The sequence below is a fragment of the Haliotis cracherodii genome, unplaced genomic scaffold, assembly GCF_022045235.1.
Source record: "Haliotis cracherodii isolate W230 unplaced genomic scaffold, xgHalCrac1.p SCAF_4, whole genome shotgun sequence".
NCBI lineage: Eukaryota > Metazoa > Mollusca > Gastropoda > Lepetellida > Haliotidae > Haliotis > Haliotis cracherodii.
Genome location: NW_027266297.1, coordinates 72,583,500 through 72,611,248, shown reverse-complemented (window position 1 = coordinate 72,611,248; position 27,749 = coordinate 72,583,500). Strand labels below are relative to the sequence as shown.

The 27,749-nt window shown below is 41.3% G+C and overlaps 1 protein-coding gene across 1 annotated transcript; it reads right to left on the bottom strand.

The window, feature by feature from the left end:
• Positions 1-277: 277 nt before the first annotated feature.
• On the bottom strand, positions 278-27,749 carry LOC139480364 (intraflagellar transport protein 74 homolog). Its single transcript, XM_071263425.1, has 23 exons — positions 27,689-27,749; positions 26,902-26,966; positions 26,655-26,701; positions 26,481-26,535; positions 25,892-25,969; positions 25,555-25,600; positions 24,251-24,349; positions 23,432-23,492; positions 21,549-21,608; positions 20,694-20,755; positions 18,328-18,406; positions 12,395-12,517; positions 12,218-12,251; positions 7,485-7,635; positions 6,854-6,933; positions 5,833-5,886; positions 5,296-5,336; positions 4,722-4,778; positions 4,188-4,308; positions 3,513-3,676; positions 2,044-2,169; positions 967-1,027; positions 278-790 (listed from the first exon to the last, which is right to left on the bottom strand). Coding segments are annotated over exons 1-23 (1,785 nt in total). The 5' UTR covers positions 27,691-27,749; the 3' UTR covers positions 278-671.

The window sequence follows — 27,749 nt, the reverse complement described above, 5'->3', positions numbered from 1 at the left end:
TCATGAGTTGTATTTGAGATGGTAGGAAATAGAGTACTGTTCATATAACCACTTGGTACTAGATTGGGAAACCTCCTAATGTTGCCATTCATGCTGGACTTCATATTAGCTCTGGTTCCAAATGGGTCTAAGCTATGCAACTCGCAAAAAGTTAAGGAAGGTCCAATTATTTGATTTTAATATGTCAAACTTCTTTTGAGTAATATATTTACAATAATGGAGATGTAATACACTGGATAACCGAGGTTAATTCATAACAGACACGGCGTGACATGACATGACAATAATTTATTACAATATAAATGTATTTCAACAATGGACGGATGTGTTCAGTAAAATCTTGCTAACATTATGACATGACAGCAATGAAGACCACGTAAGTATTGTGCTATGAACATGTTGTAGAGAAGACTTCTACAGTGGAATGATTGGGACAACCTGTTTATATTACTGAACATTTTTACCAACAGTGGAGAAGAAAAAATTATAAATAAACTTTGGTACATGTATGGCATGGTGAGGTTTGTCCCGTAAACTAAGCAATTTAATAACTGCTACATTAGTTGTCATTTAATTTGGTTTTTTTTAATCGACATCAAACTAGATTTGCTCCTCAATAGGTTTGTGTATGAAATAATATAAACAGGTTAGCATTGCTGTTGAATTTCACTCTATATGGCATGTTTGCCTGCCAGTCTGTCCTGGAGCAGAACATTGAAGTCATCCAGTCCTCTGTATACGCGGCGACTGATCGGGACGAAGTCACACTCCATTGTCCGTGCAGAGATAACTTGGTTTATTAAGGATATATTTTGAAAGTGACATACTTTTTTAAATTGAGCAAATCCTGACCATGAACAACATAATTTGGTGCATGTCATGAGAACCGAAGTGCATTTTGTTGGGATTTAGTCAAAAATACTTTACAAGTGAGCATGCATGGAAAACCTGATTTCCAAAGGATACATTCCTTCATGGAGAAGTTGTTCTGTTCGTGTTGCTGCCATTTTCTCTCCAGATTGGACAGCTGAAACAAGATCAAGTCTTTGTGAAATTGTCCACTTGAAACATCTTACATTTTATACATAAGGAACACTGTGTCAAAAAGCAACATTTGAAGACGAATGGTTGTTGAAACTGACTAGGGAATATAGGAGAATATGTATTATATTGTACTCTAATTAACTAGACTGAATGCTGTGTTGCCTGTAGACCTTTTACAGACCCGGAAATGAATTTATCTGACATATTCCAAGCAAGTCTATAGTATATAATTTGGCAAGACTAGATTTTTCAGGAAAGGATGTTGTGGCCAATAATACCATAGACAATTTACCAAAGAAAACTTTGAATGAACAATTGGCATTTCAATTCCTTGGGATGCTTATCATGGAACAGCTTATAATTCTCTTGGATATATACTGTAGCGTAGCCAATAATTCCGTGGGATATATACTGTAGTATGGTCCATTATACCCTGGATTGTATACTATATATTATATAAGATAACTATACAATAAATCACAAAAAACAATGAAGAATGAAGTGTGCTTTGTTTCACGATAAAAATCATTGTTCTATCATGATGTCATTTCTGGAGATTCTAATTTGCACTTGTAACTTGATCATGTAAATTGGACTACATTATTTTGGGGAGGGAAGTGTCTAGTGAGTTGTTCTCCATAGATAGAGCTGAGCAACGTAGTGAACAATTGCACCCAAAAGTGGGAGAGAGATGACGATCAGTATAGGGAGAAAAGGTACAGATTCTCGATGTGAAAATTATGAGAATATCTGGGAAATGCCAAACATAGCTCCCCTGTTCATAAAATGGATTTGTCCAACATTGCTGAGGCTGGACATTATATTAACACCCTTAAGGAGGCTGTACATCATGAAATAATAAGACTCCTGGTTGTTTAACAAAACACTACAGGGAAAATAAACCACTCAGGGCTGTGCCCCTCATAATTCCCAGGGATGCATACTGTAATATTGCTGATAAGTCCTAAGATGTACACTGTAATGTAGCCATTGCCGTACCTGTGTATAAGTTTCATTGTCATTGAGCTGAGCTTTGAGGCCCTCGTACTTAGACTGGAGTTGCTGAATCAGTTTCTTGAATGCATCACGTCGACGCAAAAGAGTGATTCGATCCTCCATCAGGTTCTGTAACATATCAATTTGCAAGGCCCATACAATCCTTTATCATATAATGGGCAGGTTTCTCGGCAGGATAAAGCCAACGGATAAAAACGATATCTGTTGGGGTCATATGCGGATAGAGATGCAAATATCAAAGGTCAAGTAGGACTACTTTCACTGTTTATAAACAAACATGGCGTCGTCCTCGTCATTTGGCGATCGAGTCAAAATTAACCATCGGGAATCTGGATAAACAACAGGAATAATTGCTATCATTGTCAAAAGAACAGTCTAATATACAGAAAATCAGTGTCTAACTGTGGCGTAGCTAAGGCATTTTATAAGTTTTGGCTACTTTGGAGGCATAAATTTCGAAACAATTTTGCGAGGGCACGAGGCCTAGCCAAGCGGGATCAGTAGCCATATCTGTGCTTGTAGACCTCTGCGACTTGAAACCTTCTCCACAAATTAAAATAGTTGCATTTGGCCGAAATATGTTTGAATTGTTACCTTGTTTGGTTTTGTCGCTGTGTACATCTGACTACACTTCTTAACGTTATGACAGGACAGACCTACTGTCAACAACGTCTGACCGTGCCCGTGACGTCTCATAGACTAGGGTTAGAGTAGCTTCCCTTTGACAAAGCCTTTGACAAAGGGCAGTTACTCTAGCGGACAGACCGATGTATTGCCGCGAAAGGCAATTAAAAACAACTGTTGTTTTGCGTATATGTTGCTTCGCCACTCTATAAGAAACAGATTTCAGTTGGAACTATATTGGCTACTGTCACTGTCCGACTGACACATCACTTACCCTGTGACGTAATAAATATTAATGCGCGCATTCCAGGAAAACTCGCAATGTTTCGGTAATGTTTGTGAGAGAGGGATAGCGATTTTAAAGCACAGAATTAAAGCATGACATTATATGATAAAGAGGTTATCACGCTTGTGTGTTTGGGGATGGGAAATATCCTGTATTAGGAATAAACACTATGTATTTAGCTCGCCAAGGCTCGCTAAATACAATGTTTATATATTCCTAATGCAGGATATTTACCATCCCCACACACACTCGCGTGATAACCTCTATATATTTAACTTGTTCAAATGAGGATATCTACATCTTCTGAAAGGCCAAAAAAACTTCGTTGTAAAGATGACCTTATATATTTTTGATATAAATGTATGTACACTGACATGAGAAACAACCACTGCCTTAGAGAAAGAAAGTCTACTTAAGTAATGTGAAGTGTTGTCAAGATAGCATAATATTCCAAACATCCTTCACCAGTCCTTAATCTTGTATGCTCTATTCAACCAGATCTGTACGTCTGAAAACTCGGCTGTATAGATACACATCTCACATTTTTCTTGGCCTCTGACTCTTCCTTGAGCTTGTTGAGGTCCCCGTACGTTTCGATCTCCTTCTCCATGACCTTCACCTTCTCCTTGAGGACCACCAGCTCTTCCTTCAGCTTCTCCTCGAACTGATGCATCTTGGCCAGGTCCTGCTGTAACTTCTCCCGCTCTGCAGACAACAACAGATCATTTACAATAGATTTTAGTAATTACATGAACTGTTAGTAACTGAGTCTACAAAAATGACCATGATTTTACTGATTCTGGATTTGCTGAAGTCACAGAATGATGATATGTTTGTTAGTTTGTTTGTTGCAATATTCCAGCCATATGACGGCAGTCATAAATAAAGTCTGGACCAAGTCAGACAAGTGATTGATATCATGAGCATCGATCCATGCAAATGTGATATGACATGCATCAACCAAGACAGCGAGCGTGACCACCCGATCCTGTTAGTCGCCTCTTACGACAAGCATGGGTTGCTGAAGACCAATTCTTACCCGGATCTTCACGGGCCCACAGACTGATGACAGTGGAATACAACTGTTGTATAATTCCTAAAATCAGTAACAATACAACAAGAAGCAGGCTGTAGAAGTGTTAGATCGATTTCAAAGTGGGAATTACTTTAAATGATTCTATGAAAATCCTATGTGGCACGAGACCAGCTGCTCTACCTGAAGCGAGTCCTGTCGCCGTGGTTTCCGACTTCTTCATCTCCCCCTCCTTGAAGGCCAGGTCCTCCTTCATGCTGGCCAGCTCCTTGGGGGTCGGGAGGTGGGAGAATCGCCCCATGTTCTGAACACAACACTTATTAGTTACAATCTACAAGACATGTTGTTTAGTTTGTTTAACAACACTCAACATTCCAACTATATGACGGCAGTCTGTAAAGAATATCGATCTACACAATTGGGATACAATGACATGTATCAACAAAGTCAGCTAGCCTGATCACCCAATCCCGTTAGTGGCCTCTGATGAAGCAAGGGTTGCTGAAGGCCAGTTCTGACCCAGGTCTTTACAGGGGTTGAAGACAAAACTTAATCAATGAAACAAGATAGATCACAGTCCATGTTGTTTCCTCACATACATTATCTTGTGACTGGCGTAGCTTCAAGATCACTCTGTCAGAACATTCTGGTGCATAGCTGATCAACATGTGCTAAAAGATGCAACGTGGTTAAATACTATTCCCCTGAAGGCCTTACCCTGCTCATGCGCTCCATCGCCTCTACAATACTGCCTTCAAGTTCCGTGATCCTTTGCTGAAACAAAAATTAACAGGATATACTTTATTTTGTATGTGTGTGTGTGATATTAGGGGATCTGCTATTACAACTATATTTTGGAGGTCCAAAGAGGGGGCATCAAAGAATGACAGTTCTACTTTTTTCAAGTAATTTTATAAATTTGAACATTATTTAGGGACTGGTCATTTATTATATTTTGTGTGTGAAAAAAAAGTTACATGTATTTGGGTAGGGTATGGTCCATGTTAAATGGGACAAAATGAGTGTGTGTGTGTGTGTCTGAGCAAATTATATTACAGTCCTATAAAGACCAATTCCCCAAATAAATGACCCAACCCTTGTTCATTATCGTCACACATATGGTTTACAAAACACTCCTGATCAACAGTTTAGCTAGCTCATATGAAAATATCTTGTCTTGAAATACCATGAATACCATGCTTTTATAAAGAGGTTTATTGTGAGCCCAGTATGCGCTATATCATAGTACTGAATGGCGGCTTTGGTGTATTATTCAGACACTGATTCTTACCAGTTCATGGGACTTGGATGCTTCATACGTGTTCAGGAATTCTACAAAACATATCACATGATAAATATGTGAAAAATGTTCTGTTACAAAAAAGGATATTTGCAATTGTACTGCAGACCAACTCTGCTCAAGTAATAAAACATCTCGTCACTTTCCTACATCATAAACATACAATAGCACACATGTTATCATGGAAACAAAATCCTAATAAAGGTTATTTTAGAGTTGCCATATATATACACCTGACCATAGCTGTTGATGCCTGAAGACATTACAAAAAACAAGCAATAGCATGGATTACTGTCTAGTTCTTGAATACAGGAAACATGGGCCAGAATCCCAGAATCCCAGAATCCGGGGTTGGAATCCGGGGTTCACCTTGATTATGAATAGTGGTTTGTCACCAAAGTTGTAAACGTATCAGACATGCCTCCGTTGGGATCTCCTCACACCTCAAGCTGACATGCCATGATATATCTAAGATTTTGTTCCAGGCAGGATTAACTCACTCACTCTACACAGATAATTTGAACCTACCATCCATGTTCTCCTCTCTCTTCTTCAACTCCTTGTACTTCTGATTTCTTTCTCCTATAACACAACCATTATTACTTGAAATTAGCCTACCAGTCAAACAGTATCACCTTCAAAATGAATTAGTCTACTGTGGTTCCCAGTTATTTGGAGGTCTGCTGGTGTGTTTGGGGCCCCATTGCACAAAGCGTTCTTGCCACTAGTATTATCATAAGCCTATGTTAAAGATGGGAGTTACGATCGCCTAAGCGCTAAGATGGCTTTGTGCAACAGGGCCCCGGTGTTGAGCATGAGGCTGTGTGGCGTAGTGTGCTGTGATGACTATACGTTTATAGTAGTCTATTACCTGTATAAACCAAGACACACCAAGAGTCAAACACTGGAAATTTTCCGGTAAATTGTATATTTATATACTTATCCTATCTCACACTATGCATTTCTTTTTACTTCTTCAATCCTATGTGGAAACGAAGTTTCCAGCTTCAAAAAAACAATTCACCAGAACACATCTCAGCATCACCATGGTCACGCACCCAACAACTGGGTCACATACGTAATCCTTGCGGCGACTTCATTGTGATTCTCCTGGATGTCGAGGCCCAGCTGTCTACATAAGCGCTGCGTACCCTGATTCTCCTGGATGTCGAGGCCCAGCTGTCTACATAAGTGCTACGTACCCTGATTCTCCTCTACGTCGAGGTCCAGCTGTCTACATAAGTGCTACGTACCCTGATTCTCCTCTATGTTGAGGTCCAGCTGTCTACATAAGCGCTACGTACCCTGATTCTCCTGGATGTCGAGGTCCAGCTGTCTACATAAGTGCTACGTACCCTGATTCTCTTGATGTGGAGGTCCAGCTGTCTACATAAGTGCTATGTACCCTGATTCTCCTGGATGTCGAGGTCCAGCTGTCTACATAAGCGCTACGTACCCTGATTCTTTTGGATGTCAAGGTCCAGCGGTCTACATAAGCACTACATACCCAGATTCTCCTCGACCAGCTGTCTACATAAGTGCTACGTACCCTGATTCTCCTCAATGTCGAGGTCCAGCTGCCTCACCTCCTCCTGGATCTGCTCAATGCGCTCCTGTAACTCCTTGGTCCTGGAAAAGTAATACAGACGTAATTGACTTGGTACAGGTAATGTGGAATGTAAAAGTTCTTTTGTTGATCAGGGGTTAACATCAATTGTCATTGCTTACAACATCCCAGTGTGAGGCCAGGTCACAAATACTGTCTCTCCATGTGTTCAGGAGGTACTTACTGTCTCTCCATGTGTTCAGGAGGTACTTACTGTCTCTCCATGTGTTCAGGGGGTACTTACTGTCTCCCCATGTGTTCAGGAGGTACTTACTGTCTCTCCATGTGTTCAGGAGGTACTTACAGTCTCTCCATGTGTTCAGGGGGTACTTACTGTCTCTCCATGTGTTCAGGGGGTACTTACTGTCTCTCCATGTGTTCAGGAGGTACTTACTGTCTCTCCATGTGTTCAGGAGGTACTTACTGTCTCTCCATGTGTTCAGGGGGTACTTACTGTCTCTCCATGTGTTCAGGGGGTACTTACTGTCTCTCCATGTGTTCAGGAGGTACTAACTGTCTCTCCATGTGTTCAGGGGGTACTTACTGTCTCTCCATGTGTTCAGGGGGTACTTACTGTCTCTCCATGCTGGCTATCTCCTGGTTGTCTTCCTTTACTTGCTTCAGCAACTTCTCCCTCTCCTCCGCTGGCGTCCCCCGTGACTTGGCCTCCTCCACCAGCTGGTCTCGCCTCGCCTCCAGCTCATGAAGCTGCTCGTACAGTCGCACTGAAACATGCACACACAGTCCTCACACAAACACTCTCACTTGAACACACATAGTCCTCCAACAAACACTGAACAATTCTCACTGGACAAGCATACAGTCCTCACACAAACACTGGGACACACACAAACAGACCTCACACAAACACTGAACAGTTCTCACTAGAACAGGCACATGTATACAGTCCTCACACAAACACTGAACAGTTCTCACTGGAACATGCACATGTATACAGTCCTCACACAAACACTGAACAGTTCTCACTGGAACACGCACATGTATACAGTCCTCACACAAACACTGAACAGTTCTCACTGGAAAACACAAACAGTCCTCACACAAACACTGAACAGTTCTCACTGGAACATACACATGTATACAGTCCTCATACAAACACTGAACAGTTCTCACTAGAACAGGCACATGTATACACTCCTCACACAAACGCTGAACAGTTCTCACTAGAACATGCACATGTATACAGTCCTCACACAAACACTGAACAGTTCTCACTGGAACACGCACATGTATACAGTCCTCACACAAACACTGAACAGTTCTCACTGGAAAACACAAACAGTCCTCACACAAACACTGAACAGTTCTCACTAGAACAGGCACATGTATACACTCCTCACACAAACGCTGAACAGTTCTCACTAGAACATGCACATGTATACAGTCCTCACACAAACACTGAACAGTTCTCACTGGAACACGCACATGTATACAGTCCTCACACAAACACTGAACAGTTCTCACTGGAAAACACAAACAGTCCTCACACAAACACTGAACAGTTCTCACTAGAACAGGCACATGTATACACTCCTCACACAAACGCTGAACAGTTCTCACTAGAACATGCACATGTATACAGTCCTCACACAAACACTGAACAGTTCTCACTGGAACATGCACATGTATACAGTCCTCACACAAACACTGAACAGTTCTCACTGGAAAACACAAACAGTCCTCACACAAAAACTGAACAGTTCTCACTAGACCACGCACATGTATACAGTCCTCACACAAACACTGAACAGTTCTCACTGGAACACGCACATGTATACAGTCCTCACACAAACACTGAACAGTTCTCACTGGAAAACACAAACAGTCCTCACACAAACACTGAACAGTTCTCACTAGAACAGGCACATGTATACACTCCTCACACAAACGCTGAACAGTTCTCACTAGAACATGCACATGTATACAGTCCTCACACAAACACTGAACAGTTCTCACTGGAACACGCACATGTATACAGTCCTCACACAAACACTGAACAGTTCTCACTGGAAAACACAAACAGTCCTCACACAAAAACTGAACAGTTCTCACTAGACCACGCACATGTAGACAGTCCTCACACAAACACTGAACAGTTCTCACTGGAACATGCACATGTATACAGTCCTCACACAAACGCTGAACAGTTCTTAATGGAACACGCACATGTAGACAGTCCTCACACAAACACTGAACAGTTCTCACTGGAACATGCACATGTATACAGTCCTCACACAAACACTGAACAGTTCTCACTGGAAAACACAAACAGTCCTCACACAAAAACTGAACAGTTCTCACTAGACCACGCACATGTAGACAGTCCTCACACAAACACTGAACAGTTCTCACTGGAACATGCACATGTATACAGTCCTCACACAAACGCTGAACACTAGAACAGTTCTCACTAGAACATGCACATGTATACAGTCCTCACACAAACACTGAACAGTTCTCACTGGAACACGCACATGTATACAGTCCTCACACAAACACTGAACAGTTCTCACTGGAAAACACAAACAGTCCTCACACAAAAACTGAACACTTCTCACTAGACCACGCACATGTAGACAGTCCTCACACAAACACTGAACAGTTCTCACTGGAACATGCACATGTATACAGTCCTCACACAAACGCTGAACAGTTCTTAATGGAACACGCACATGTAGACAGTCCTCACACAAACACTGAACAGTTCTCACTGGAACGTGCACATGTATACAGTCCTCACACAAACACTGAACAGTTCTCACTGGAAAACACAAACAGTCCTCACACAAAAACTGAACAGTTCTCACTAGACCACGCACATGTAGACAGTCCTCACACAAACACTGAACAGTTCTCACTGGAACATGCACATGTATACAGTCCTCACACAAACACTGAACAGTTCTCACTAGAACAGGCACATGTATACAGTCCGCACACAAACGCTGAACAGTTCTCACTAGAACAGGCATATGTATACAGTCCTCACACAAACACTGAACAGTTCTCACTGGAACACGCACATGTAGACAGTCCTCACACAAACACTGAACAGTTCTCACTGGAACATGCACATGTATACAGTCCTCACACAAACACTGAACAGTTCTCACTGGAAAACACAAACAGTCCTCACACAAAAACTGAACAGTTCTCACTAGACCACGCACATGTAGACAGTCCTCACACAAACACTGAACAGTTCTCACTGGAACATGCACATGTATACAGTCCTCACACAAACACTGAACAGTTCTCACTAGAACAGGCACATGTATACAGTCCGCACACAAACGCTGAACAGTTCTCACTAGAACAGGCATATGTATACAGTCCTCACACAAACACTGAACAGTTCTCACTGGAACACGCACATGTAGACAGTCCTCACACAAACACTGAACAGTTTTCACTGGAACACGCACATGTAGACAGTCCTCACACAAACGCTGAACAGTTCTCACTGGAACATGCACATGTATACAGTCCTCACACAAACACTGAACAGTTCTCAATGGAACACGCACATGTAGACAGTCCTCACACAAACACTGAACAGTTCTCACTGGAACACGCACATGTAGACAGTCCTCACACAAACACTGAACAGTTCTCACTGGAACATGCACATGTATACAGTCCTCACACAAACACTGAACAGTTCTCAATGGAACACGCACATGTATACAGTCCTTACACAAACGCTGAACAGTTCTCACTAGAACACGCACATGTATACAGTCCTCACACAAACACTGAACAGTTCTCACTGGAAAACACAAACAGTCCTCACACAAACACTGAACAGTTCTCAATGGAACATACACATGTATACAGTCCTCAAACAAACACTGAACAGTTCTCACTAGAACAGGCACATGTATACACTCCTCACACAAACGCTGAACAGTTCTCACTAGAACATGCACATGTATACAGTCCTCACACAAACACTGAACAGTTCTCACTGGAACACGCACATGTATACAGTCCTCACACAAACACTGAACAGTTCTCACTGGAAAACACAAACAGTCCTCACACAAAAACTGAACAGTTCTCACTAGACCACGCACATGTAGACAGTCCTCACACAAACACTGAACAGTTCTCACTGGAACATGCACATGTATACAGTCCACACAAACACTGAACAGTTCTCACTAGAACAGGCACATGTATACAGTCCGCACACAAACGCTGAACAGTTCTCACTAGAACAGGCACATGTATACAGTCCTTACACAAACACTGAACAGTTCTCACTGGAACATGCACATGTAGACAGTCCTCACACAATCACTGAACAGTTCTCAATGGAACATGGACATGTAGACAGTCCTCACACAATCACTGAACAGTTCTCACTGGAACACGCACATGTATGCAGTCCTCACACAAACACTGAACAGTTCTCACTGGAACACGCACATGTATACAGTCCTCACACAAACACTGAACAGTTCTCAATGGAACATGCACATGTATACAGTCCTCACACAAACACTGAACAGTTCTCACTGGAACATGCACATGTATACAGTCCTCACACAAACACTGAACAGTCCTCACTGGAACATGCACATGTAGACATGAGATGAGATAAGAAATAAGTATAAGTCAGGATATGAGATGGGATAAGAAATAAGTATAAGTCAGGATATGAGATGAGATAAGAAACAAGTATAAGTCAGGATATGAGATGAGATAAGAAATAAGTATAAGTCAGGATATGAGATGAGATAAGAAACAAGTTTAAGTCAGGATATGAGATGGGATAAGAAACAAGTATAAGTCAGGATATGAGATGAGATAAGTATAAGTCAGGATATGAGATGAGATAAGAAATAAGTATAAGTCAGGATATGAGATGGGCTAAGAAATAAGTATAAGTCAGGATATGAGATGAGATAAGAAATAAGTATAAGTCAGGATATGAGATGGGATAAGAAATAAGTATAAGTCAGGATATGAGATGAGATAAGAAATAAGTATAAGTCAGGATATGAGATGAGATAAGAAACAAGTATAAGTCAGGATCAGGTCAAAAAATATTTTAGCTTGGGGCGAGTACTTGACATAATGGTCAGGCAGTTGCGAGGTCACCTCCATTTGTAGTCGAATGCTGCCGTTTACAGTGGGAAGTGATAACACAGAGAGCTCTGCTTACAGGATATCGCTGTGAGGAATCTCGGAGCTGAGGGATGCAACTCTGCACGTGTGTAATGATGCCTTAGACAACATACAAATCAGGATGTATTATTATTTTTTTCATCTTTATCTTACCTGCTTCTTGCTTGACTTGTGACATAGACAGCTCCTGAAGACAAACAATCAATCAGTTCCAGTCACTGAACCAGACATGTCACAACACATTGCAAAGGAGGAAACATGTCTTAAAATACATGAAGGCTAGCAATTGTTGGAATCAAGTTTGTCTTTATAATTCCACTGGATACATACATCCTGCAAGCCCTCGATCTTGGAGTTGAGCTGATCCAGTTCCTGCTGGCCGTTCTCCAGCTGCTTCAGCAGGTGCTCGTTCATATCCTTCATCTTGAAATATCTCTGCCTCATCTCCGGCTCCTGTCACACACACAACAACCAAATATAGACGTCTGCTCCATACTGTGCAGTGTGTCATACATGGCGAGAGTGTGTCATACATGGCGAGAGTGTGTCATACATGGTGTGTCATACATGGCGAGAGTGTGTTATACATGGCGAGAGTGTGTCATACATGGCGAGAGTGTGTCATACATGGCGAGAGTGTGTCATACATGGTGTGTCATACATGGCGAGAGTGTGTCATACATGGCGAGAGTGTGTCATACATGGCGAGAGTGTGTCATACATGGTGAGAGTGTGTCATACATGGCGAGAGTGTGTCATACATGGCGAGAGTGTGTTATACATGGTGAGAGTGTGTCATACATGGCGAGAGTGTGTCATACATGGTGTGTCATACATGGCGAGAGTGTGTCATACATGGCGAGAGTGTGTCATACATGGTGAGAGTGTGTCATACATGGCGAGAGTGTGTCATACATGGCGAGAGTGTGTCATACATGGTGAGAGTGTGTCATACATGGTGAGAGTGTGTCATACATGGCGAGAGTGTGTCATACATGGCGAGAGTGTGTCATACATGGTGAGAGTGTGTCATACATGGCGAGAGTGTGTCATACATGGCGAGAGTGTGTTATACATGGTGAGAGTGTGTCATACATGGCGAGAGTGTGTCATACATGGTGTGTCATACATGGCGAGAGTGTGTCATACATGGCGAGAGTGTGTCATACATGGTGAGAGTGTGTCATACATGGCGAGAGTGTGTCATACATGGTGAGAGTGTGTCATACATGGCGAGAGTGTGTCATACATGGCGAGAGTGTGTTATACATGGTGAGAGTGTGTCATACATGGCGAGAGTGTATCATACATGGCGACATACATGGCGAGAGTGTGTCATACATGGCGAGAGTGTGTCATACATGGCGAGAGTGTGTCATACATGGCGAGAGTGTGTTATACATGGCCAGAGTGTGTCATACATGGCCAGAGTGTGTCATACATGGTGTGTCATACATGGCGAGAGTGTGTCATACATGGCGAGAGTGTGTTATACATGGCGAGAGTGTGTCATACATGGCCAGAGTGTGTCATACATGGTGTGTCATACATGGCGAGAGTGTGTCATACATGGCGAGAGTGTGTTATACATGGCGAGAGTGTGTCATACATGGCGAGAGTGTGTCATACATGGCCAGAGTGTGTCATACATGGCCAGAGTGTGTCATACATGGCGAGAGTGTGTCATACATGGCGAGAGTGTGTTATACATGGCCAGAGTGTGTCATACATGGCCAGAGTGTGTCATACATGGTGTGTCATACATGGCGAGAGTGTGTCATACATGGCCAGAGTGTGTCATACATGGTGTGTCATACATGGCGAGAGTGTGTCATACATGGCGAGAGTGTGTCATACATGGCCAGAGTGTGTCATACATGGCCAGAGTGTGTCATACATGGTGTGTCATACATGGCGAGAGTGTGTCATACATGGCCAGAGTGTGTCATACATGGCCAGAGTGTGTTATACATGGCGAGAGTGTGTCATACATGGCGAGAGTGTGTTATACATGGCGAGAGTGTGTCATACATGGCGAGAGTGTGTCATACATGGCCAGAGTGTGTCATACATGGTGTGTCATACATGGCGAGAGTGTGTCATACATGGCGAGAGTGTGTCATACATGGCGAGAGTGTGTCATACATGGCGAGAGTGTGTCACACATGGCGAGAGTGTGTCACACATGGCGAGAGTGTGTCATACATGGCGAGAGTGTGTCATACATGGCGAGAGTGTGTCATACATGGCGAGAGTGTGTCATACATGGCGAGAGTGTGTCATACATGGCGAGAGTGTGTCACACATGGCGAGAGTGTGTCATACATGGCGAGAGTGTGTCACACATGGCGAGAGTGTGTCATACATGGCGAGAGTGTGTCATACATGGCGAGAGTGTGTCATACATGGCGAGAGTGTGTCATACATGGCGAGAGTGTGTCACACATGGCGAGAGTGTGTCACACATGGCGAGAGTGTGTCATACATGGCGAGAGTGTGTCATACATGGCCAGAGTGTGTCATACATGGCGAGAGTGTGTTATACATGGCGAGAGTGTGTCATACATGGCGAGAGTGTGTCATACATGGCGAGAGTGTGTCATACATGGCGAGAGTGTGTCATACATGGCGAGAGTGTGTCATACATGGCGAGAGTGTGTCACACATGGCGAGAGTGTGTCATACATGGCGAGAGTGTGTCACACATGGCGAGAGTGTGTCATACATGGCGAGAGTGTGTCATACATGGCGAGAGTGTGTCATACATGGCGAGAGTGTGTCATACATGGCGAGAGTGTGTCATACATGGCCAGAGTGTGTCATACATGGTGAGAGTGTGTCATACATGGCGAGAGTGTGTCATACATGGCGAGAGTGTGTCATACATGGCGAGAGTGTGTCATACATGGCCAGAGTGTGTCATACATGGTGAGAGTGTGTCATACATGGCGAGAGTGTGTCATACATGGCGAGAGTGTGTCATACATGGCGAGAGTGTGTCATACATGGCGAGAGTGTGTCACACATGGCGAGAGTGTGTCATACATGGCGAGAGTGTGTCATACATGGCGAGAGTGTGTCATACATGGCGAGAGTGTGTTATACATGGTGAGAGTGTGTCATACATGGCGAGAGTGTATCATACATGGCGACATACATGGCGAGAGTGTGTCATACATGGCGAGAGTGTGTCATACATGGCGAGAGTGTGTCATACATGGCGAGAGTGTGTCATACATGGCGAGAGTGTGTTATACATGGCCAGAGTGTGTCATACATGGCCAGAGTGTGTCATACATGGTGTGTCATACATGGCGAGAGTGTGTCATACATGGCGAGAGTGTGTTATACATGGCGAGAGTGTGTCATACATGGCCAGAGTGTGTCATACATGGTGTGTCATACATGGCGAGAGTGTGTCATACATGGCGAGAGTGTGTTATACATGGCGAGAGTGTGTCATACATGGCGAGAGTGTGTCATACATGGCCAGAGTGTGTCATACATGGCCAGAGTGTGTCATACATGGCGAGAGTGTGTCATACATGGCGAGAGTGTGTTATACATGGCCAGAGTGTGTCATACATGGCCAGAGTGTGTCATACATGGTGTGTCATACATGGCGAGAGTGTGTCATACATGGCCAGAGTGTGTCATACATGGTGTGTCATACATGGCGAGAGTGTGTCATACATGGCGAGAGTGTGTCATACATGGCCAGAGTGTGTCATACATGGCCAGAGTGTGTCATACATGGTGTGTCATACATGGCGAGAGTGTGTCATACATGGCCAGAGTGTGTCATACATGGCCAGAGTGTGTTATACATGGCGAGAGTGTGTCATACATGGCGAGAGTGTGTTATACATGGCGAGAGTGTGTCATACATGGCGAGAGTGTGTCATACATGGCCAGAGTGTGTCATACATGGTGTGTCATACATGGCGAGAGTGTGTCATACATGGCGAGAGTGTGTCATACATGGCGAGAGTGTGTCATACATGGCGAGAGTGTGTCATACATGGCGAGAGTGTGTCATACATGGCGAGAGTGTGTCACACATGGCGAGAGTGTGTCACACATGGCGAGAGTGTGTCACACATGGCGAGAGTGTGTCATACATGGCGAGAGTGTGTCATACATGGCGAGAGTGTGTCATACATGGCGAGAGTGTGTCATACATGGCGAGAGTGTGTCATACATGGCGAGAGTGTGTCACACATGGCGAGAGTGTGTCATACATGGCGAGAGTGTGTCACACATGGCGAGAGTGTGTCATACATGGCGAGAGTGTGTCATACATGGCGAGAGTGTGTCATACATGGCGAGAGTGTGTCATACATGGCGAGAGTGTGTCACACATGGCGAGAGTGTGTCACACATGGCGAGAGTGTGTCATACATGGCGAGAGTGTGTCATACATGGCGAGAGTGTGTCATACATGGCGAGAGTGTGTTATACATGGCGAGAGTGTGTCATACATGGCGAGAGTGTGTTATACATGGCGAGAGTGTGTCATACATGGCGAGAGTGTGTCATACATGGCGAGAGTGTGTCACACATGGCGAGAGTGTGTCATACATGGCGAGAGTGTGTCACACATGGCGAGAGTGTGTCATACATGGCGAGAGTGTGTCATACATGGTGAGAGTGTGTCATACATGGCGAGAGTGTGTCATACATGGCGAGAGTGTGTCATACATGGCGAGAGTGTGTCATACATGGCGAGAGTGTGTCATACATGGCCAGAGTGTGTCATACATGGTGAGAGTGTGTCATACATGGCGAGAGTGTGTCATACATGGCGAGAGTGTGTCATACATGGCGAGAGTGTGTCATACATGGCGAGAGTGTGTCACACATGGCGAGAGTGTGTCATACATGGCGAGAGTGTGTCATACATGGCGAGAGTGTGTCACACATGGCGAGAGTGTGTCATACATGGCGAGAGTGTGTCATACATGGCTGAAGGGGAAATATGCTCAATGGTCCCAATTGTCTTCTTGTTTGTTAGTACTTTATGAAACACTTGGGAATAGTCCAGCTATATGATGGTGGTCTGTAAATAATCAAGTCTTCAAACCAGACAATTCAGTTACTGATATAATGAACAACAACGTGGTACGCAGCATTAGAAATTGGCACTAGTCCTGTAGTCCCTGCCAAACTGCCCAACGGTTAAGGTATCCTAAGGACTAGTAGAAATCTGCCCTTTCTAAAGGTTTTGCCTTATGTTATCATTATAAAGACCAGTGGGCTAAAAGTGTTAGTTTCTATCGCTGGTACAATGATGACGCAATCATCAATTTACCACCTGATCCATCCACCACCCATTAAAATCCTTTTACGACCAGCATAGATGCATCTTCCCGATGCAAGTGACTTAACTGACTATAAAAGTCCAGTTTCCACCCTTGCCGAACTAGGCTGTATTATGGAGTTACATTTTGCCTGGCCTAACAAGTCTATGCAAAGTCCAATCAAAATTGAGCAACGAAATCGAAATCCTGTTCGTAAACTGTCATGCAGATTTTGGTCGATTGAAAGATTTGCAAAACATGTGCACCAGCAACTCGTTGTCAACAGATATTATCTAAATCCTTTCATGTTTTTAATCAAGGTGCTCACGTGATTTGATGCACTTCGTGATGTACGACTCGTTTTATCACAATATAGATCTTGATTATCAATCAGATCGTCTTGACGTTTTGTTTGAAGAAATGCAAGTGATACGAGAGGTGGAATCTGATTGGTCATTAGGAGAGGCATGGAAGGGACATAGCTCTTAATAGCTACTGGTGGCGCTACGATCAAGCCCAGTAATTCCAGCCTAGTAACTCTCTTGCCTCGGGAAGATGGCATAGATGGGGACCTATTCCGGAACCACTACAGTGCATTCTGATGTTGAATCACTGTAAACAGGGCAATAATTACTGTTAGTTTTACACATCATGAAAATGTCTAGTCCCCCTCCAACATTTTGGCAGTGTGTAAAAGACCCCCCCTTAAGGGTTGATGGTCACAAAGAACCTGTCAGACAAAGGATAATGTTCAGAATAATAGGTTTTAATATCTTAAGCTCATCATTGGAAATCAACTATAGCAGTATTCTGCTGATCTCTTTCAGAATATTTGATAAATACATGTGACAGTTTCTTGAATAAGCCACAGCATTTTGCATTATCAAAAAGAATCAGAGAGCAAAGAAAGTAATTTTTCTCAGTTTGTGTGAACATGTTTTAACTGCATGTAGCTATACCCACCATGTCATTGACCAGACTGTCTGCCATGCGCTTCTCCTGATCCAGCTCTGTGTTCAGCTGGCTGATCATGTCCTCCTTCCTGTGAACAACCAGTAACATCAGATCAGCAATTGTGACAACCAGTAACATCAGATCAGCCATTGTGACAACCTGTAACATCAGATCAGCCATTGTGACAACCAGTAACATCAGATCAGCAATTGTGACAACCAGTAACATCAGATCAGCCATTGTGACAACCAGTAACATCAGATCAGCCATTGTGACAACCAGTAACATTAGATATCAGCCATTGTGACAACCAGTAACATCAGATCAGCAATTGTGACAACCAGTAACATCAGATCAGCAATTGTGACAACCAGTAACATCAGATCAGCCATTGTGACAACCAGTAACATCAGATCAGCCATTGTGACAACCAGTAACATCAGATCAGCCATTGTGACAACCAGTAACATCAGATCAGCCATTGTGACAACCAGTAACATCTGATCAGCCATTGTGACAACCAGTAACATCAGATCAGCCATTGTGACAACCAGTAACATCAGATCAGCCATTGTGACAACCAGTAACATCAGATCAGTCACTGTGACAATCAGTAACATCACATCAGCCACTGTGACAACCAGTAACATCAGATCAGCCATTGTGACAACCAGTGACATCAGATCAGCCATTGTGACAACCAGTAACATCAGATCAGCCATTGTGACAACCAGTAACATCAGATCAGCCATTGTGACAACCAGTAACATCAGATCAGTCATTGTGACAACCAGTCACAGATCAGTCATTGTGACAACCAGTAACATCAGATCAGCCATTGTGACAACCAATAACATCAGATCAGCCATTGTGACAACCAGTAACATCAGATCAGCCATTGTGACAACCAGTAACATCAGATCAGCCATTGTGACAACCAGTAACATCTGATCAGTAATTGTGACAACCAGTAACATCAGATCAGCCATTGTGACAACCAGTAACATCAGATCAGCCATTGTGACAACCAGTAACATCAGATCAGTCACTGTGACAACCAGTAACATCACATCAGCCACTGTGACAACCAGTAACATCAGATCAGCCATTGTGACAACCAGTGACATCAGATCAGCCATTGTGACAACCAGTAACATCAGATCAGCCATTGTGACAACCAGTAACATCAGATCAGCCATTGTGACAACCAGTAACATCAAATCAGCCATTGTGACAACCAGTAACATCAGATCAGTCATTGTGACAACCAGTAACATCAGATCAGCCATTGTGACAACCAGTAACATCAGATCAGCCATTGTGACAACCAGTAACATCAGATCAGTCATTGTGACAACCAGTAACATCAGATCAGCCATTGTGACAACCAGTAACATCAGATCAGCCATTGTGACAACCAGTAACATCAGATCAGTCATTGTGACAACCAGTAACATCAGATCAGCCATTGTGACAACCAGTAACATCAGATCAGCCATTGTGACAACCAGTAACATCAGATCAGTCATTGTGACAACCAGTAACAGATCAGTCATTGTGACAACCAGTAACATCAGATCAGCCATTGTGACAACCAATAACATCAGATCAGCCATTGTGACAACCAGTAACATCAGATCAGCCATTGTGACAACCAGTAACATCAGATCAGCCATTGTGACAACCAGTAACATCAGATCAGTAATTGTGACAACCAGTAACAGATCAGTCATTGTGACAACCAGTAACATCAGATCAGCCATTGTGACAACCAGTAACATCAGATCAGCCATTGTGACAACCAGTAACATCAGATCAGCCATTGTGACAACCAGTAACATCAGATCAGCCATTGTGACAACCAGTAACATCAGATCAGCCATTGTGACAACCAGTAACATTGGATCAGCCATTGTGACAATTCTTAACATCGGATCCGTCATTGTGACAACCAGTAACATCGGATCCGTCATTGTGACAACCAGTAACATCGGATCCGCCATTGTGACAACCAGTAACATCGGATCCGCCATTGTGACAACCAGTAACATCGGATCAGCCATTGTGACAACCAGTAACATCAGATCAGCCATTGTGACAACCAGTAACATCAGATCAGCCATTGTGACAACCAGTAACATCAGATCAGCCATTGTGACAACCAGTAACATCAGATCTGCCATTGTGACAACCAGTCACATCAGATCAGCCATTGTGACAACCAGTAACATCAGATCTGCCATTGTGACAACCAGTCACATCAGATCAGTCATTGTGACAACCAGTAACATCAGATCTGCCATTGTGACAACCAGTAACACCAGATCAGCTATTGCTACAACCAGATCAGTCCAGCCAGTGTCTATTGTACTCACTGTTTCTTGACATCAAACATGTCTTCTATTTTCTTTGCTTCTCTGTCATTCTGTGATTTCAGCTGTAACACAATCACCAAGAACATGTCATTGCCTGTGCATCATATGATAGCATAGATACATGGATGAACACAGAGAATTAGCTAATGTCACCACATTACAGCTTACAGTTGTAATTGTTAAAAGTATCATATAAGATGGGGACACAGTTGACATGGATTACAACTTTTTTATTCTTTCAATGCGACCTTTAGGAACAGATGATAGTACCTTCATCAAGGCACTGGAGGCTGGTATCTGTACTGAAAAGTCCCATTGAAAGAAGATGCATGTAATACTCATATCCCCCGCCAAAATAACATGTCAGGTTTTGTGCAAGGCAAAATATATTGTCTAAAAACTATCAAAAGGCAGCAATTTACCACTAGACCTATCTATGTGACAAGTTTGGTGAAGAAATATTGTATGGTTTTCAAGATCTACTCTGGAAAGGAGCACTACCGCCATTTTTAGTCAAAGTCATTGCTATGGAAACTCGAAAAATGATTTTTTTTTTAAATCCCAAACTATCAAAAGGCACCAGTTCACTACTAGACCTATCTATGTGCCAAGTTTGGTTAAGATATCTCTCATGTTTGGAAACGTGATGGACGGATGGACAGCACCAATTCCAATATCACCCTTACACTTTGTAGTGGGGGATAATAAAGATGTTTAAATCCACAAGTCAACTCTTTCCTCACTGTTTCTGCAGCTTCCACAAAGCCACACAAAGACATCCTGCATACACTATATGTCATGTGTCATCCACCCTCGTCCCTCGCCATCTTGGCTCCACCTCTGGCTACTACTCACATTGTTACAGTCAAACTCCACGTCCTGGATGTCCTCGTCTGTTGTCAGTTTATCCACCAGCTGCAACAATAAACATGGCTGGAATAAACGTGTCAATACTACTTAGGCATACTTAAGGCATTATAATCCTACATGGATATACATACAATATTATAATCCTACATGGATATATGTACAGTATTATAATCCTACTTGGGTATGCTTACAGTATTATAATCCTACTTGGGTACACTTACTGCATTATAATCATACATGGATAAATGAACAGTATTATAATCCTACATGGAACTACATACAGTAATATAAACATACTTGGGTACACTTACAGTATTTTAATCCTACCCAGGTATACCTACTGCATAATAATCCTACTTAGGTATACTTACTGCATTATAATCATACTTGGGTATACTTACAGTATTATAATCCAACATGGATATACGTACAGTATTATAATCCTACTTTGGTATACTTACAGTATTATAATCCTACTCAGGTATACCTACAGTATTATAATCCTACTGGGTATACCTACAGTATCATAAGCCTACTTGAGTACACTTACAGTATTATAAACATACTTGGGTACACTTACAGTATTATAATCCTACTTGGGTACACTTACAGTATTATAATCCTACTGGGTAAACCTACAGTATTATAAACATACTTGGGTACACTTACAGTATTATAATCCTACTAGGGTATACTTACAGTATTATAATCCTATTTGGTATACCTACAGTATTATAAACATACTTGAGTACACTTACAGTAATATAAACATACTTTGGTACACTTACAGTATTATAATCCTACTTGGGTATACTTACAGTATTATAATCCTACTTGGGTATACTTACAGTATTATAATCCTACTTGGGTACACCTACAGTATTATAATCCTACTTGGGTACACTTACAGTATTATAATCATAGTTGGGTTTACCTACAGTTTTATAATCCTACTTGGGTACACTTACAGTATTATAATCATACTTGGGTATACTTACAGTATTATTATCCTACATGGATATACGTACAGTATTATAATCCTACTTGGGTATACTTACAGTATTATAAACATACATGGGTATACTTACAGTATTATAATCCTACATGGATATACTTACATTATTATAATACTACATGGATATACTTACACTATGATAATCCTACATGGATATACTTACAGTATTATAATCATACATGGATATACTTATAGTACTATAAACATACATGGATATACTTACAGTATTATAATCCTACATGGATATACTTACAGTATTATACTCATACATGGATATACTTACAGTATTATAATCATACATGGATATACTTACAGTATTATACTCATACATGGATATACTTACAGTATTATAATCCTACATGGATATACTTACAGTACTATAATCCTACATGGATATACTTACAGTACTATAATCCTACATGGATATAATTACAGTATTATAATCATACATGGATATAATTACAGTATTATAATCATACATGGATATACTTACAGTATTATAATCCTACATGGATATACTTACAGTATTATAATCCTACATGGATATACTTACAGTATTATAATCCTACATGAATATACTTACAGTATTATAATCCTACATGGATATACTTACAGTATTATAATCCTACATGGATATACTTACAGTATTATAATCATACATGGATATACTTACAATATTATAATCCTACATGGGTATACTTACAGTATTATAATCCTACATGGATATACTTACAGTATTATAATCATACATGGATATACTTACAATATTATAATCCTACATGGGTATACTTACAGTATTATAATCCTACATGGGTATACTTACAGTATTATAATCCTACATGGATATACTTACAGTATTATAATCACCAAGTTCTCCCTGCAGGTCTCGGATCTCTCCAGCCAAAGCCTCAGCTCTGAAACCAAATATAACATCATAAAATAATTCTGTGTATCAGACGTTCTACAATCTGTATGCCATTAATAAATACTTGAAAGGAGCTTCCAAAGCTCTTGGTATGTTTCCCAACAAGCTGAAGAAGGTCAGGTTGGACAAAAGTTACTGAAGACACTGATACATTGTCATTCATTTCCAGTTAGGACTTTGGTTGTTTGTTGTTTGACGTCACAATATTCCAGCTATATGACGTTGGTCTGTAAATAATCGCGTCTGGACCAGACAATCCAGTGATTGACATCATGAGCATCGATCCACGCAATTGGAATCGATGACATGCATCAACCAAGTCAGCGAGCCTGACCACCCAATCCCGTTAGTTTGCCTTTTACGACAAGCATAATCGCCTTTTACTGCACTTACTTAACGACATGCATGCATGTGTGTGCCTGCTTGAACAAATCAGGTTTTATAGTGCTAGCCCACTGAGATATAAAGTTGTAGTTTAACATGGATACCCCACTCAGACACAGTATACTGACTTGAGCCGACCAGTCCTTGTTTTATCCCCTTAATGCAGAGTGCCAGGCAGGGAAATATCAAGTATCATCTTTTAATGTCTTGATATGACATGTCTAGAGATCAAACCACCGACACTCTACCCTCTGGGTTGTCGCTCTATCCATGGAGCGGTCTGCTTTTGCCGTAAGAGCTCTAACAAGGAGGTATCTAACATACAACATGTGGCATATAGATGAAGCAGTAAAAGATGTGTACCTTTTCTCATACGAGAGGTAGCTGGAGTTCTCATCATTAGCATTCTCAATATCCTTGTTCAGTCGGATCACTTCTGCATTCAGCTCATTGATTTTACTCCTGTAACACAACACCATTCACAGAACATTAAAAGATGTAAAATAAGATGTAAAGATTAAATTATCAGTACCAGTTTTTCAGTATGATCCCTCAGTAAAACCACATAAACTTAATCCTCAAGCAAAGAGAATACAATAATCTGGGCTTGAGGGTCCACACCCTGTAATTAACGGTATCATTCCACACAACACTCTGTACCCTAATCACCACATAATTCACATAACATTAACAGCCAAAAATGGAATTATCAGTATTAGTTTTTCTGTATGCTCCCTCAGTAAAACCATATACCGTATTTGACATAATAAGCGCCCCGCTCTAATCAGCGCCCACGGCGATATTTGCTAATATATTGGCTAGTGAACAATCCCAGTTAGCACCCCTTCCAATTCATCAATGTACACAAGACTTATTTATTCGTGTACAATACTCACTCGTGTGGTGTTATATGCACCCTTAATTATGGGCAATTTAATTCTGGAAAAATATATGTCATACATAAACATTTCAGGCTGTCAGCATTAACCATGAAATCTATCTTTAAACTCTGTTTTTTTTACCAAAATAATATTCTAATAAGAGCCCCCTATTCCTAATATTGGGAGTTCCCTGAGCGCTTATTATGTCAAATACGGTAACTCAATCTTGAAGCAGAGATAACAAGTGTTGACTACAGTGATCTAAGCCTGAGGGTACATACATTGTAATTACTGGTATCACTCCACACAACATTCTAATCCCACTTTTAAGATACAAACGGTACATATCAGGTGGTATGTTCAGAAAGATACATATGTTATATGTCTCATCTGTCAATATGGAAGCCTGGATCAGACAATCCAGTGATTGACATAATGAGCAGTGATCAGGCAATTGGGATATGATGACATGCATCAACAAAGTCAGCGAATCTGACCCACCATCTTGTTAGTCGCATCATACAACAAGCATGGGTTGCTGAAGACCAGTTCTAACCTGGATCTTCACCGGGCTATCAAGAGGCTTTGTATCATTTTCATATCATCATCAAAAACAACCTTAGGCAAAAAAATGATTGACTGATTGGTTAGTCATAGGTTGTTAGGCTCAGAATATTCAGTTCTCAAAAGAAGGAAAAACAATATTTCATTAAGGTCTAAGCTGCACCATACGTATCTAGTTAAGCAAAAAAGGCTCTTTTAAAAAAATAAAAAGGAAGTGTTCACCTGATCAAGCCAAGGTAGTATGTCTTGTCCATAACTTGTCTCCCACCTGTAACATCATCATCATCATCATGGAGGAGAAAACAATCATGTCATTAACAAGCATATGTTAAGTTACATTTTATCCATTTCTTTGCATACATGTAGTTGATGTGAAGGATTATTCTCACTTAATGTGACGGCACACATGACATGACAAATAAACAACACACATAATGTAACACCCAAAATTGAGATGTGTTTTAGTCAAATAATTTGATTTCAATTTTAAACTACTGTACTCCTACAAATGATTCCTGTTTATTTCCGTAATTTGCTATTTCAGTGATTTCTTGCTAACCTTGCTTGGCTGTCTTCATTCCTCCCAAGCCCTGCTGCGTCGTGGGACGATCTACCACCGTCACCTGGGACATCAGGGCTGTGGACAGAGAAGGCATGTATTCAATTCAGTATATATCTGTATTGTGTTATAATGGAACAAAAAAATCCCAAACTAACTGTCAAGGACAATCAAACAGATTTTGAAAAGATATATTTCAAATTCAATACATTTCCTTGTTTAACCTAATTTCAGTCTGTCCACTAAGCATTACACCATTACGGAGAAAATTACAGAGTTTTCCTTATTCATGTTTTTTTCCTGAAAATTTTCAGTTTCTAAATACCATTACACTCAATAAAATATCAAACTGATGCATTATCATCGTGCTTCTAAACATCAACAAATGTGCTTATTTGCTGCAGCAAAACGTTGTGTCAACAAAATTATCCTCTGCCTGTGGAATGTGACAAAATCTGCCACAGATTTCTGATAAGATTAGACAACAGCCATTTGAAAGAGATCGCTACCTTGAAGTAACAGGTACACATCTACAAAGATTTATTTGTAATATTTGACTTGATATATTTCAAGGTCAATGACGACCTACCCACGCCTCCTCCTATCTGCCCTCCCCTGGTCCCTGGTCTAGCTGTGCCTGGATTCTGAAATAAGAACCGTGTAGAAAATTATCAATCTAGCTTTCACATTTTAAACCTTTCAATCTTTGTAAGCATTGTAACGAAAGTATTGAGTAAAATACACCACTTGATGGTGAACCTACCATAGCAGTTGTCAATCTGGTGGCCGTCCCAGGCTGTCTCCCTGCAGCTAACAACGGAGAAAACTCTGTATAGTTAACAAAGACGGTGATTCATAATTTTTAATGACATATAAATGGGAACCAGAATAATTTCAAGATACTTAAAATATTTATTTTGTAAAACCATATATGGTATATATGATATTGATATTGGCAAAACATTATATATATCAATTCTAAGAATTATTAACAAGATATAAGTCATTACCTGTCCCTGGGGGGCGAGCTGCCCCAGTGATTGGACGACCACTGCTACTTGGGGGTCGTTGGCTCCTGGGAATGACAAGTAAGCAATATACATAGCATTGCATAGCAAAACTAGTCAAGTGAGAGCTGCTATAGTTCAAAGGCACACTTGGAGCCAAGTCGGTGTCCTACATGTGCTTCTTACTGGATACACAATATCCTAAGAAGATAATTTTCTAAGAAGATAACTTCATGAACATTTAGTGTAAACAACTTAATGCTTATATGAGTGAGTGAGTTGAAGTGTTTACGTCATATCAACAATATTTCACAGAAATATTAGCTGCATACATCAATATGATTCAAAGATACTCTTTTTTTTTATCTTGAACAAGTTTTATTCGTCAAATAGTAACAGTTTGCACTGGTTTCAAATGCCACTTCACAATGGTTATTTTGTAATATTTGAGGGAAAGATACCTTCAGAGTATCGTGATTAACGATACAACCACAAAGTATTTCAGTCAGGAATTTGCCAAGTTATCATTGCGACGACAAGAGGAAACAGGTTCTTTTTAACCTAGCAATATACTTGCCAAACCAATCAAACATGTTTACGCTGTCCACAAAGTTGAAGGGTGCCAAAATGGATTCATTACAAACATTCTCTAGCTCTACATGTGTTTTACCAAGATTAATGAATTTAACACCTCTTTACACATTAAAGGGAAGCGGGGAAACCGCGAATATAGACTTAAGAAAATATTATTCCATATTTGATTACCAAAGCAACACTCTAATGTACTCACATTTTCTTGGTTACGATGTCAACACTTGACTGGAATGCAACCGGAAGCTAGCGTTGTCGTG

Excerpts from the sequence above, each read along its gene's own strand:
- LOC139480364 (XM_071263425.1), bottom strand. Across the intron at positions 5,887-6,853 it reads CGACATTGAGGAGAATCAGG|GAGAAAGAAATCAGAAGTAC; the intron begins GTACGTAGCACT and ends GTTGTGTTATAG. Across the intron at positions 1,028-2,043 it reads ACAATGAAACTTATACACAG|CTGTCCAATCTGGAGAGAAA; the intron begins GTACGGCAATGG and ends ATCTTGTTTCAG.